General features: G+C 46.2%; 1 protein-coding gene across 8 annotated transcripts in view; it reads left to right on the forward strand.

Moving 5' to 3' along the window:
- The window catches only part of CNTN1 (contactin 1), a 315977-nt gene that overhangs the window by 197014 nt on the left and 104262 nt on the right, over positions 1 to 14701 (forward strand). For all 8 annotated transcript variants that reach the window (XM_060689023.2, XM_087873256.1, XM_060689029.2 and 5 more), the window contains one exon: positions 6824 to 6948. In XM_060689023.2, the coding sequence (XP_060545006.1) occupies positions 6824 to 6948 (125 nt within the window). The remainder of the gene's footprint in view (positions 1 to 6823; positions 6949 to 14701) is intronic.

The following is a 14701-nucleotide window of genomic DNA, read 5'->3' on the forward strand; positions in this document are numbered from 1 at the left end:
CTGTCCCAAGCCCTCCAGAGATCATCAACCAACGCGACCAATGCCGTTTCCGTGCTGTACCCAGGCCTGAAGCCTGACTGGAACAGATCCAGATACGATGCTTCATCCAGGTACTGGGGAAGCTGTCGCACAACCACACTCTCAACAACCTTCACAACCTTCACAACGAAGCAAAGGTTGGAGACTGGACGATAATTAGCCAATACTGCCGGGTCCAGGGAAGGCTTCTTGAGGAGGGGCCTTACCACCGCCTCTTTCAGGGCGGCGGGGAAGACACCCTCACCCAATGAAGCATTTATAATCCCCTGGAGCCAGCCTCGCGTCTCCTCCCGGGAAGCCAGCACTAACCAGGAGGGGCACAGGTCCAACAAGCATGTGGTCACGTTCAATCTACCCAGAATCCTGTCCACGTCATCTGGGGTCACAGGATCAAACTCATCCCAGATAACAGTCTCAAGACCTGCCACCGTCACCCTCATTGGATCTATCCAGTCGGAGTCCAGACCTGCCCGAATCTGAGTGATTTTGTCATGCAGATACTGAACAAAATTCTCGGCTCTTCCCTCCAAGGGGTCCTCCCGCGCTTCCTGGTGGAGCAGGGCGGCTGGGCGATTATCTGATGATGCAATAAGAGCAGCAAAATGAGTACATTTTGCTGCTTTTATCGCCACTAGGTAATTCCTAATATGAGATCTTACCAGTGTTCGGTCGGATTCAGAAAGACTAGCCCTCCAACAGCTCTCTAGGCGTCTTTTCCGGCGCTTCATCTCCCTCAGCTCCTTGGTAAACCAAGGAGATTGGCGCCGGGTCAGAGGCCGCAAAGGCACGACTCAGTCCAGGGCTCCAGCAGCCGCCCTATCCCAGGCTGCCACTAGGTCTCCAGTCGAGGCATGAGCCAGAACCTCCGGGATTGGCCCAAGCTCCATCTGGAACCTATCAGGTTCCATCAGGCGCCTGGGGCGGTACCATCTTATCGGTTCCGCCTCCCTGCAGCGGGGTGCCGCGGTTCGAAGGTCAAGGTGAAGGAGAGAGTGATCTGACCATGACAAGGGCTCAACCACTGTCCAGAGACAAAAACCAAGTCCAGTGTGTTTCCCCCAGTGTGCGTAGGGCCATGAATTAGTTGGGTCAGGTCCATGGCCATCATGGAAGCCATGAACTGCCGAGCCACCTCAGACGCCTCACCCACGGATGGCAGGTTGAAATCCCCCATGACCATAAGTCTGGGGGTATCAACCGCCACTGCGGCGATAACGTTGAGTAGCTTGGGCAGGGCTGCCGCCACGTGGCAGGGAGCCAACCCATCTGAACCCCGTGGCCCCACTTCACAAGGAGGGACTCACAACCGGCCGTCTGAGGAACAGTGGTCTCCCTCGGCCTAAGGCCTTCTCTAATAATAACCGCTACTCCCCCTCCCCTCCCCTGTGACCTCGACTGATGGAATGCATGGAAACCTGGTGGACACATTTCTACCAGAGGGACCCCTCCCTCCGGGCCCAGCCAGGTCTCCGTAATACCCGCCAGGTCCGCTCCCCCCTCATAAACAAGATCACATATGAGAGGGGCTTTATTTACTACGGACCTGGCGTTGCACAGCATCAGACGGAGGCCCGGGCCCTGAAGGTCTGTACTACCTGGAGAACGAGTGGAGCCTTGGGGGCCGGAGCACCCTACCGCTTGAAGACAGCGGGTGCGTGCTCCCTTAACATGATATGGCCCCCTGCTCCCGCCATATCTACCCCTCCCACACACAGTACCGATGGTAGAAACACAGTCTGGACAAGCTCGACCCCCTCCGTATCCCCCACCCCCCCGCCGAACGTCCTGGCCAGGCCCGACTCTCCCCTTGGTGGGTTATCCCCCAACCCCCCAAAAGTCACTCTGGGTCCTTTCCGCCCCAACCGTGGTTGCAGGTCTCCCAGTCCTGTTGATTCATTGCCCCTCCCAACTCCTATTCCAAGGGGGGGTCACCAGCGTCGTCTGACCGCCAGCTAGCTTCCACTGCAACCGCCATTGCCGCCGCCACCGCACCATCGTCGCCAACCCCCGAAAGAGCCTGGTGACGTCCCAGAGATCTTCGGGGGGTGCCCGACACGTCTTGCAGCTCTTCGGGCAGCCTCCCTGTGCCTAAAAACTCGCCGCGCGGCGGGTGCCTCCGGCACAACGCCGCTCCAATTAACCGATGGCCTCCGGCTGTGAAAAAACGCTGCCGATGCCCAGCTGATCAGCCTGACGCTCCTGACATCGTGCCTTCCTCTCTGCTCAGTCACGGAGGGAAAGAAGACCCTCTCCGTGCTGGCAAGGAGCTCCCCTGACTGGTCCTGGGGTCATAGATCTTCAAAACGACCCCCAAAGGACCCAAAGGGTAGGTCGGCGCCCCGTCCTCAGATCGCGATCCCAGCGGACGCCGCCATCTTGGACATGCGCAAAAAAAAAGGTTAGTCTATGACAAGAAAGTAGATAAGGCTTTTAAAAGTCATATATTAAGAAATTCTCTATTGCGGGTCTGGAAAAAGTACAAATATAAATTAAGTGATAAGTTACCAATATGGACAGTACCCAGACACGCGATAGAGAATATAAACTTAGAGCAAAAGCAAGATAAGATTACATATAAGGAACTTCTTTATAAGGAAGGAGTCAGATTACAGTTAAAACCAATGGAGCAATTAAGAGAAGAAGGAATTATTAGGACATGGTTTCAGTATGGACAGCTGCAGGCCAGATGGAGAGAAGATCAAAAAATTGGTATTTTGCAGCAGGATGAGAATTTGATAAAGCAAACAAGAGATAAAGGTCAAATGCATATAAAAAGGTTGTATAATGCACTAGTGGAAATAGATTCAGAAACAGAGTTAGTCAAGGACTGTATGATAAAATGGGCACAAAACGTAGGTGAACCAATAATGATGGAAACATGGGAAAAGATATGGGTCAGAAATGTAAGATTTACACAAGCACAAAATTTAAGGGAGAATTTTTATAAAATGTTTTATAGATCGCATTTAGACCCAAAAAAATTAGCCTGTATGTATCCAAATTTACAACCTAAGTGTTGGCGATGTGAGTGTAAAGATGCTACATATTTTCATATATGGTGGACATGTAAAAAAATTAAGGCTTTTTGGATAAAAATATGGTGGATTATTCAAAACGTTTTAAAGAAAAAAATTAAATTTACACCACAGTTCTTTTTGTTGGGAATAGTCATGGATTGTACTGTAATAGAGACTAAGTTGGTTTTGAACTTAATAACGGCTGCCAGGTTACTGGTGGCACAGTACTGGAAGAAGGAAGATCCACCCACCATTGAGGAATGGACATTAAAAGTTGTGCATTTGGCAGAAATGGCAAAAATTTCATATCTTAAAGACCATTCAAATGAAAGATATATATCGGAATGGAGAAAATGGATCGATTATATACAGAAGAAGTATCCGAATAAGAAGATTCATATAGCATATGAATGAAGTAACTGAGTAGTTTATGTTTGTTTTTTGAATTATAAGGAGTTAAGGATCTAGGGAGAATATGAAATGTAACAATTTGTTAGCATATTCTAGCTTTTGATTTGTGAATGCTATATCCTGTGCTTGTTCTGGGAAGTCTAGGGAGGGGGTGGGGGGGAAGGAGGGAAAAGGGGGGTGGGAAAGGGGAGGGAGGGGTTGAGGGGGAAGGGTGGGGGATGAAAATGTTTGTACTTTCTATAAAACTTTTTAATAATAATAAAAAAAAGACCAGCTTGCTGGTGCGCATGCGCATGCCGGAAACCAGATCATCTTCCCAGTATGCACATGTGCACCGGATGGCTGCTCTTCCGGTTTACAGCGTGCACATGCAAACTGTCAGTTGGTTTCCACACGTGCATGTGCACCAGAAACCAGAAGGGCAGCCACCTGGCACACGCATCAGGGGGCTCCTCTTCTGGTTTCTGGCACACACAGGTGCGCGCCCATTTCTCCCAAAAAGGTTCACCAACACTGTCCTAGTAATCCATCAGGTTTCCCCATGTCTTAAACTCTTTAATTTCAATGATAATTCCATGTATTTGTAAGCCATTCTACTTAGCAATCTTCAAAAGTCTCAGAATTTATTCCTCCTTAGCAGTGAAGCAAATAGATATAGAACAGTATGCAAAAGGGCAGTCTTCCAGGTGTTGTTTGTGTCCACTCTGGATTATCAGTCCTCAGATTATTTCAGGGACATTCCCAGTCTTGTAAAAATATAATGTATATTCTTTCATCAGTAGATGGCACCATCGCCTAACATTTCAATGTTGCACCCAATGTGACAGCTGAAAATCTGTTCCAATTTTCTTCAAGCAATTTCTTCCAATAATCAACCAAATATTTCCAGCATTTTAAAATGCCTTTTCAAAATATTACCAATAGAATATTCAAGTCCAGTCTTCCTGTATTTTAAAAATTTTGTATTCTCCCTTAGGTTTCATTTTCTTTCAGGTCAGTAATCTTTCTCTAAGTATTTGTTACCCGCTTTTTTACCACTTTAAAGAGTCTATCTTTTTGGAATTTCTTTTCTTTGGGATTAGATCTCTAGTATAGAAGTTGAAAATCACCTCACCCAATTCCAGTACACTGTTCATGAACCGCTCCTGCACATTTCTTTCTTCAGTTGTTCCAGCTTCATGGTGGCCATAATGGCTGCATCTCCATTGTTGGCTGGGAGGGAGCCTCGGATCAAGCAAGAGAGCTGCTGCTCCGCAACCTGCAAGATGCCCCTCCTTTCTTTGTCACCCCTTCAGGGTGACTTTAGCCCTTTAAGGGCCCTCCAACGAGGAGGGTTCAGCCTAGGTTCATGTAGCCCCGCTCTCTACAACTGTTCCGCAGTGATGCCAAACCAGAAGTCAGAAAATGAATTCTTTATATAGTATAGAACTTAGGGATTTATTTCTAGTCTGTTCTTTATTCTGTTACTCACATGCTTTTTCTGTTTTTTGTATATTCATTTATTAAAAACAATTTATCCTGTTTCTATATTAATCTTTTAAAAAATTCACATATTCTACATATATATATGCATTTTGAAAATATTTTCTCCCAAAATATAGTGTCTGAAAATACTCAGCATGCTTTACTGTAGGATATTAATTTAGCATTTTAAAAATACTTTGAAAAAAAATGCACTATGAAATACAGGGAAGCTAAATGTCTGTGGAAATTTTCAGTCATCCAGTTCCTCTTGAGAAAAGCATCTTTGGGACAACCATGACCTGGATGACTGAGAATCTCCATAGATAACCAATCAGATATTGCAGCACATGTCTTTAATGTAGAAACTGAGGTTATGTCAGTCTGAGTCAGCATGCAACCAAATCTAATTCAATAAGTATGCCTAGTTGGGATAAAAAGTTCAATACTGTCACACTGGTTAACATACATTAACTTCTGTTATGCTATCCAATCTTAATTAGATATTGGCTGTGCTGGAATATGATAGTTATGTTTTCACTAGTTTACAAGATTCAGAAATAATTGGCTTTTCCTTAACATATAAGGAAATCATTCTTTCTGTCAGTGTAACAGAATCTACTTGGAAAATAATGTCTTGGCACCTTGATATTTGCAGAACTCTCTTCTTCTACTGAACCAACATATACTCTTGACAAGGCAAGTTGTTTCCCAATTTCATAATGTGAAGAAGGACAAAACTAGAAGGCCTACTTCTTTTGTATAATCCTAATTTCATGGAACAGCCTCCATTAAATCCACAATTAGTTTCTCTTTCAGATCTTTCTAGTATATGACATCCAGAAAGCAGATTGCACAACAGATGCAGCGATTCATAACCCACATTTGAACTGCATGGCACATTTGATACCAGAGTATGATCTTCAAGCTCAGTCTTGCTCCTAAGGGGAGATATTTTATGAGTCCACAAGGCAAGAGCTCAGATCAATGGTCCACACAATGCTCTATACACTCAGAAATTAGATGTAGGGTGCGTCATTATAGGATATATCTGTCCAGGCAGCATACACAAACGAACCTCTATTAACAACATGCTCACAATCCCATTAGAGAATAGACATTCTTCTATTTTTCAGCCAAGCCACAACCAATTCCTCTTAAAGGAATCACTGCACATTACCCATTTGCCTTGTCCCTTCATAGGCCCCTTTAGTGACAACCTCACCTGTGACAGTGACCAAGGTCATTTAAGGTGCACAGTCTTCCAAAAGATGGAAGATGACAATCGGGTGGCAATAACTACTGACAACAAACTCCCTTTAGAAATGACCAAGCAGGGATTAGTCAAAGAAGATACTGACAACCAGGTCACCCCTCTTGCCTTCATATCACAGAGGCAATGCCTAACAATAAAGAACAAGCTGTAGCCTGCTCCTTGTCACAGCCTCCATCTATGCCACTCATACCTCAGAACCTGTGGACAACACCATAGCTCAAATGGCGCAGCAGCCTAAAACCACACCACAAACATCAGCAAGGTTCAAAAAGCAATTGAACCAATCTTCTGCAATGTATTCCATAGTATCTGTTCAACCGAATGGTGCTGGATATACATCAGATGACCTCAGCAATTCTAAGGGAGAAGCTAGCAATAGGATGTTATATTCCAGATTTAGATCACTGTCAAGTTCCCAGAAGTCTCATTGGAAACTGCAGTAACCCTAACCCTAACCCTAAGCACTCCGTGGGCTGGATCTGGCTCACAGGTCTTGAGTTCGATAACCCTGAATTAGAGTTTTATATAATAAGTAGGAATTAAGCTGGCTGTTAGGGCTAGAAAAAACTGTTTTAAGCATGCATACAAAACAAGAAAAGTTGTTTCTCTTCTCCTTCAGCATATCCAGAATGGGTGGAACATATTAATGATACCGAAAGAGATATTGGCAGTGAATTCCATTGGCCATGTATAGCTGCAGGCAAGCCTATTCCAACAATCCGGTGGCTGAGAAATGGATTACCGGTAGGCTTAACTTATTTATGAATCACAAAATACTATCTTTAATGGTTAAAAAGCAAGAATAAATTGATACAGTTCTTTTGTTAAATAATGTCCAAGTGAAATAAGTTTCCAGAAATGAACTTTTACACCATAAATGTTTTAGAAACACATGTATTTCTATTTAATTTATTTTTGAAACCATCTTATTTTTCTGTGAAAATGTTGTAAGTGTTTGTAAAACTCTTTATTATAGCTTTCTATGGCAGAACTATGGAGAACGTAGTTATTAAGATGAAGACCATGGTGAATTCTGCTTGTTTTGCCTAATTCCATTCATCCTGGGCAGAAGCTTACACAAAAATTAAAACATTCATACTTGATTTTGTTTAACAAACTTATTATTTTGTAAATTATGTAATTGGAAAGGGAGGGAATAAGATTCTCTTCCCGTGTGCAAAGTTTCTCCATCTTGATTAGGTTACTATGCTGGCTGTGGTGGAAACTGCAGACTATTAAGATGTATATCATAAATTGGCCAAGAAAAAATGTCTTAAATAGACATTGGATTCTCCCTTAATTCTCAGAATTGGAAAAACAAATAAAAGAAACATGGAAATGTTCACTGTAGTGTTATTAAAGCTATCAGATCTGCCTTTCTTAGCTTAGGGGGGCGGGGGCTTTGCTCACAGGCATTCTGCCATAAAAAGAAGGAGGGGAAGGATAAAAGGGGGTGGAAGGATGAAAGAGGGAAGGATGAAAGGGCAATAAAGCTGTGTGTGCATGTGATAGAAAATCAGGAGGGGGCAATGACAGATGAGAAGGACCAGAGCAGCCAGATCCTGTTTGTACCAGCATCCCATGGCCAGACACCCTGAGAAATATGTGGATTACTCCACAAACACCTCAGAGTTCTCAAAACATCTTGGCCAAGCTCCAGTTGGCTGGAAACAGATTGGTCACGGGAGGGAGGAGGGAGGTGGGGAAACCTATGCCTTATTTTTGTATCTAGTGAGAGCGGTACTTTCAAAGCTGACTTGACTTTATTGCAACAACCACTCTTAGTAAAAGAACACTTTGCTTTAACCAAATGTAGTTGAAGACTTTTCTTTTCCAAGGGATTGGATTGGGGCATGTCTGATATTAAGCCAGCTCTGCAGTTGTGGTCAACCCAGAGAGGAAACCGCCTCTACTATGGGAAGTGTGCAAAATATGTCGGCTCAAGAGAGCGACCAGGAAGGGATCAAGGCCTGGGGGGAAGCATGCTTGAAACCCCCTCCTGAAGGGCTGGATCTATCCAGATGGCTGGGAGAGGACAACCCACCAAGACCTGGATGATCCCTCTGAGTCAGGAAAAAGGAAGAATGGGAAGAGAAACCGATGGGAGTGACATTCACATGTGCAGACCATGGCAGCTACCAGTGAGTGGAGTTGGAGGAACTGGAGGAACATTCAGGCAAAGGCAAGTCAGGAGTGAGAGGACTGGATGCTGGAGCAGGTCATAAATTTCATGAGGGGGACTTTTGGTAGTCTCAAAGCTTGAGAAGCCCTAGCCTGGGTAGCACATCCTGCTGATCAGCCAACTCCAGCAACAGCAAGCGAGGGGGCAACTACTTCTGCCTCAGCAATGATGGCAGCAGCAAGCCCGCTGGCAACTGCAACTGCCCCAGCACCTGGCCCTGCAGCCAGCCTGCACCAGCTGGAGGACACAACCAGCAGGTGGAGAAGATGCAAGACACCAGCCTTGGGAGTAAAGTTCACTGGAAACTCTAAGCAATTGGGATTCTTCCTGGCACAAGTTTGGACAATCATGCAAGAGTATGTCCAGAAATAGTCACCAAAGGGACTAAGGTGTGGTGCATGATTGTGGTATTAGAGAAGGCCACAGCTGAATGGATGGTCACCCTCCACAATGATGATCTCCCTGAGCTCAAAAACTTTGACTGCTTCATGGCGGCACTTTGAAGATCCTCTAGCCGACCGCAAAGCCAGAGATCGCATAAAAACAATCAGCCAAAGTCGCAGAGGAGTGGCTGAGTACATCCAGGAGTTTTGCGACCTGGCCTGTCCTACTGGCCAGAAGACATCGATTGGATGCTTCTGAGATAGGCTAAGGGACGAGGTCTACAACATCTGCATTTCCGAAGTGCCCCACCTCCTCCATGGCTGGTATGTTCTAGCAGAGGAAGTGGAAATTGACCTGGCCTGATCCAAATATCAGCCAAGCCGTAGATGGAAAAGATCCCCCCCTGAAAAAAAAAGAGCCCCCAAAACCGGCACCATGTGAATAGAGTGTCAAGGTTCTGACTAGTGAACCCAAATGAGTCAGCACTCTTTCAGCTTCCTCAAAGAACTGCTTTATTGAGTACATCATTTTAGCATGAATGATTTAAGACCAGCTCTGGCCGTTTCCTGAGCTTTCAATATAATTAAAGATTAGACAGCTCCCTCCCTCCTTGTCATTGGTCACATTGTCCAGTTAGGTATTCTGGCATCTCCTTCCAGTCTTTGGCAGCACCTGTTGGGATGATCTTGGTTCCCACAAGATAATAAGTTGTTGATATCTGGTCTGACATTCCAAAGTGTATCAAGCTGAGAAATGGCTGCGATGGGTCTAATCTATTTCAAAGTTGACAGTTGGATCCCCCTAAAGAATAAGAAGTACCTGGAAAACATCAAGCACATGTACACATTAGCAGTGGCTGACTTGGTGGAGGACCTCCTGGTTTTGGGGGGTACTGCTTGTGAAACTTTTTTTTATTAAATGGTCCGCTTTCATATCCCTTGCCTTCACCCATCTAGCCTCTGCTAGTGGATATCATTTCCATTGGACCAGATATTGAAGTTTACCTTTCTGTAGCCTGGAATCCAGGACCCTCTTGATTTTGTAGTGGGTTTCCCTGTCCACAGCTATTGGAGCTGGAGCTAACCTTGCTAGTGGCTTTAGTTCTGACCCTACCACCAACTTCAGCAGACTACAATGGAACACTGGGTGCGTTTTCCCCAACAAACGAGGCAGTCTCAATTCTACTGTCACTGTCAATTATTTTTACCATTGGGAAAGGTCCTATGAACTTTGGACCCAGCTTCATACCGGGTAGTTACAATTTCAGGAATTTTGTGGTGAAGTAGACCTTCTCCCCAATGGGAAATGGCCTCTGGGGTTACCATCACTTATCTCATTGTGCCTTCTGCATTTCTGTTGCTTTAACTAATGCCTGTTTTACATTCCCCGATGCATTTTGTAAGGAACCACCCATTCCATTAGGCTCACTGAGGAGGGGGGTTCCTGAGGGTATTCCGGCATGGGGACAAATTCCACCCCTATGGCTATTTTAAAGTGGGTGAGTACTATGCACGGTATTATTGTAGGCAACCTCAGCAAATGGCAGGAGATCTGCCCAGTTAGATTGCTGATAGTTAACATAGCAGCTCAGATATTGTTCTATCATTGCGTTAGCACATTCCACCGCTCCGTTTGTACTCGGATAAAAGGCGGAACTAAACCCTGATTACAGACTAACTGAGTTGGAAGGGACCTTGTAGGTCATCTAGTCCAACCCCTCCCCCGCCCAAGCAGGAGACCCTACACCATTTCTGACAAATGGCAGTCCAATCTCTTCTTCAAAGCTTCCAGTTATGAAGCTCCCACAACTTCCGAAGGCAAGTTACCATTGGTTGATTGTTCTCACTGTCAGAAAATTTCTCCTTATTTCTAGGTTGAATTTCTCCTTGATAAGTTTCCATCTGTTATTCCTTGTCTGGCATTCAGGTGCCTTTGAAAATAGCTTGACCGCTTCCTCTCTGTGGCAGCCCCTCAAATATTGGAACACTGCTATCATGTCTGCCCAGGTCCTTCTCTTCCCTAGACTAGCCATGCCCAGTTCCTGTAACTGTTCTTCATATGTTTTACTTTCCAGTCCTATAATCATCATGGTTGCTCTTCTCTGCACTGTTTCTAAAGTCTCAACATCTTTTTGTGACCAAAACTGGATGCAGTATTCAATGTGTGGACTTACTAATGCTTTATAGAGTGGTATTAGTATCTCCACAAGCTTGTGTAAACAAGGCATTAGGAACTCTAGCTGACCAAATTATGGAGGCTGAAGCCAAATACCCAGATTCACTGGCCATTATTCTGGGAGACTTAAACAAAGCAAACTTAAAGAAAGAGCTTCCAAAATATTTTCAGCATGTCAATTGTCCCATTAGAGGCAAGAATACTTTAGACCATTGCTACACAACTCTAAAATCCGGATCGGATTGGACTCTGACTGGGCAGAATCCAATCTGGAGACTAAGGTGGGTCTTGAAAATAATATCTGGATTGAGTTTGACCCTGTTTCTGTCAAGGAAGTGGACAGGATTGTGGGCAAACTTAGTTCCTCCACTTGCTTATTGGACCCTTGTCCCTCCTGGTTGATTTTGGCTGCCAGGGAGGTGACTAGAGACTGGATCCAGGCAATTGTCAACGCTTCGTTGAGAGAGGGGAACTTCCCCGCCTCTCTTAAGGAGGCGGTGGTTCGACCTCTCCTCAAGAAGCCTTCCCTGGATCCAGACTCACTTAATAACTATCTGGATCCGTTCCAGTCTGGTTTCAGGCCTGGGCACAGCACGGAAACGGCATTGGTCGCATTGGTTGATGATCTCTGGAGGGCTCGGGACAGGGGTTGCTCCTCTGTTCTGGTCCTGTTAGACCTCTCAGCGACTTTTGATACCATCGACCATGGTATCATGCTGCACCGGTTGGAAGAGTTGGAGATGGGGGGCACCGTGTTACGGTGGTTCTCCTTTCTCTCCGACCGGTCGCAGTTCGTGTTGGCAGGGGGGCAGAGGTCGACCTCGAGGCCTCTTATATGTGGAGTGCCTCAGGGGTTGGTCCTCTCGCCCCTCCTGTTCAACATTTATGTGAAGCCGCTGGGCGAGATCATCCATGGCTTTGGGGTGAGATACCATCAGTACGCTGATGATACTCAGCTGTACATCTCCACCCCAGGCCACCCCAACGATGCTCTTGAAGTGATGTCCCAGTGCCTGGAGGCTGTACAGATCTGGATGGGGAGGAACAGGCTCAAGCTCAACCCTTCCAAGACTGAGTGGCTGTGGTTCCCGGCATCCCGATATGGTCAGTTGACTCCATCACTGACTATTGGGGGCGAGTCTTTGGCCCCCACAGAGAGGGCTCGCAATCTGGGAGTCCTCCTGGATACGCAGCTGTCCTTGGAGGAACATCTGACGGCTGTAACCAGGGGGACCTTTTATCAGGTTCGCCTGATCCGCCAGTTGCGGCCCTTTCTTGATCGGGATTCCCTGTGCACAGTCACTCATGCCCTCGTAACCTCTCGCCTTGATTACTGCAATGCTCTCTACATGGGGCTCCCCTTGAAGAGCACCCGGAGGCTCCAACTGGTCCAGAACGCAGCAGCGCGGGTAGTGACGGGAGCAGCGTGGCGCTCCCATGTAACACCGCTCCTGCGTGAACTGCACTGGCTCCTGGTGGTCTTCAGGGTGCGCTTCAAGGTGTTGGTTATCACCTTTAAAGCGCTCCATGGCATAGGGCCTAGCTATCTTCGAGACCGCCTACTGCCACCGACGACCTCCCACTGACCCGTGCACTCCCACAGAGAGGGCCTCCTCGGGGTGCCATCAGCCAAACAATGTAGGCTGGTGACCCCCAGGGGGAGGGCCTTCTCTGTGGGGGCACCCACCCTTTGGAATCAGTTGCCCCCTGAGATAAGGAGAATCCATGACCTCAGTGCCTTCTGCCGTGCCCTTAAAACTTTCCTTTTTCAACAAGCCGGGCTGGCTTAATTCTTTTTAAGGGTCTTTTAATTGTTTTGTTTTGTTTATGGTTTTAATTAATGGGGCCAAATCTATATATTTTTTTAAACTGTGTTTTAATATTTGTATTTGATGTTTTTATTTGGCTGTTCACCGTCCTGAGTCCTCAGGGAGAAGGGCAGTATACAAATTCAAAAATAAAATAAATAAAAATAAATAACTATCGTCCCGTCTCCAACCTTCGCTTCATCGCGAAGGTTGTTGAGACTGTAGCGGCTCAACAGCTCCCACAATTCCTGGAAGAAACGGAATACCTTGACCCGTACCAATCAGGCTTCCGACATAGTCACAGCACGGAAATGGCATTGGTCGCTCTGGTGAATGATCTCTGGCGAGCTCGGGATGGGGGTTGTTCCTCCATCCTGGTCCTACTTGACCTCTCAGCGGCTTTTGATACCATCGACCATGGTATCCTACTGCAGCGACTTGTGGGGTTAGGGGTGGGAAGCACTGTTTTATGGTGGTTTTCCTCCTACCTCTCGGGTCGCTTTCAGTTTGTATGGGTGGGAGGGCAGAGATCCACCCTGAGGCCCCTTAATTGTGGGGTGCCTCAGGAGTCGGTTCTCTCCCCCCTGCTCTTTAACATCTATATGAAGCCACTGGGTGAGATCATTCGTGGCTTTGGGGTGAGATATCATCAATATGCTGATGATACCCAATTATACATCTCCACCCCAGACCACCCCAGAGATGCCTCTAAGACTGAGTGGCTGTGGATGCCAGCATCTCGGGTTTCAGAGGCACCATCACTTTTGATAGATTGGGAAAAACTTGTACCCGTTGATAGGGTTCGCAACTTGGGTGTCCTCCTGAAAGCTCGGCTATCCCTAGAAGACCATCTAACGGCCGTGACCAGGGGAGCCTTCGCACAGGTTCGCCTGGTGCGCCAGTTGCACCCTTTCCTGGACCGAGATGACCTTCACACAGTCACTCATGCCCTGGTTACTTCCCGCTTGGATTACTGCAATTCCCTCTATATGGGCCTGCCCCTGAGATGCACCCGGAGACTCCAGCTGATCCAGAATGCAGCTGCACGGGTTGTTATGGGAGCCCCTCATTACTCCCATATAACACCCCTCCTGCGTGAGCTGCACTGGTTACCAATGGTTCTCTGGGTCCGCTTCAAGGTGCTAGTCCTCACCTATAAGGCCCTTCATGACTTAGGTCCGGGATATTTGCATGACCTTCTCCTGCCTGCCTCTCACTGTCCTGTTCGCTCACATAGGGCCGCACTCCTCAGGGTTCCGACAGCGAGCCAATGTCGCCTTGCTGTGCCCAGAGGTAGGGCGTTCTCTGTGGGTGCTCCCACCCTCTGGAATGAATTACCTACTGAGCTCCGGACGGCTCCTGATTTCTGTTCCTTCCGTTGGGACTTGAAGACTTGGCTTTTCAAACAAATAGGCTGAGACTGATTCCGGGCTTTATTATTTACTATTAATTAATTATTTGGATTAAATTATGATTTTATTGTACTTGTTTTTTAACTTGTGTTCACCACCCTGAGTCCTTCGGGAGAATGGCGGCATATAAATACATGTAATAAATAAATAAATAAATAAATAAATAAATAAATAAATAAATAAATAAATAAATAAAGCTTATTGGTCTGTACCACGAGCAGCTGCGGGACACTCTGATCATTGCATGACTCACCTTGTACCTGCTTACAGACAAAGACTTAAAACTATGAAACCAACAATTAAATCAGTGAGAACTTGGACTGAGGAGCCAAAGCTAAAGCTACAGCCTTCCTTGACTGCACTGCTTGGAATGTTTTCGAAAATACGTCTGCAGACTTAGATGTCACAGATACTGTAACATCATATGTTAGCTTCTGTGAAGACCAATGTGTACCGACCAGGAACTTGCGAATTTACAGTAACAATAAACCTTGGTTCACAGCTAAACTTAAGCAGCTACATTGTACCAAAGAGGA

The sequence above is a fragment of the Pantherophis guttatus genome, chromosome 7, assembly GCF_059756535.1.
Source record: "Pantherophis guttatus breed Tessera chromosome 7, ASM5975653v1, whole genome shotgun sequence".
NCBI lineage: Eukaryota > Metazoa > Chordata > Lepidosauria > Squamata > Colubridae > Pantherophis > Pantherophis guttatus.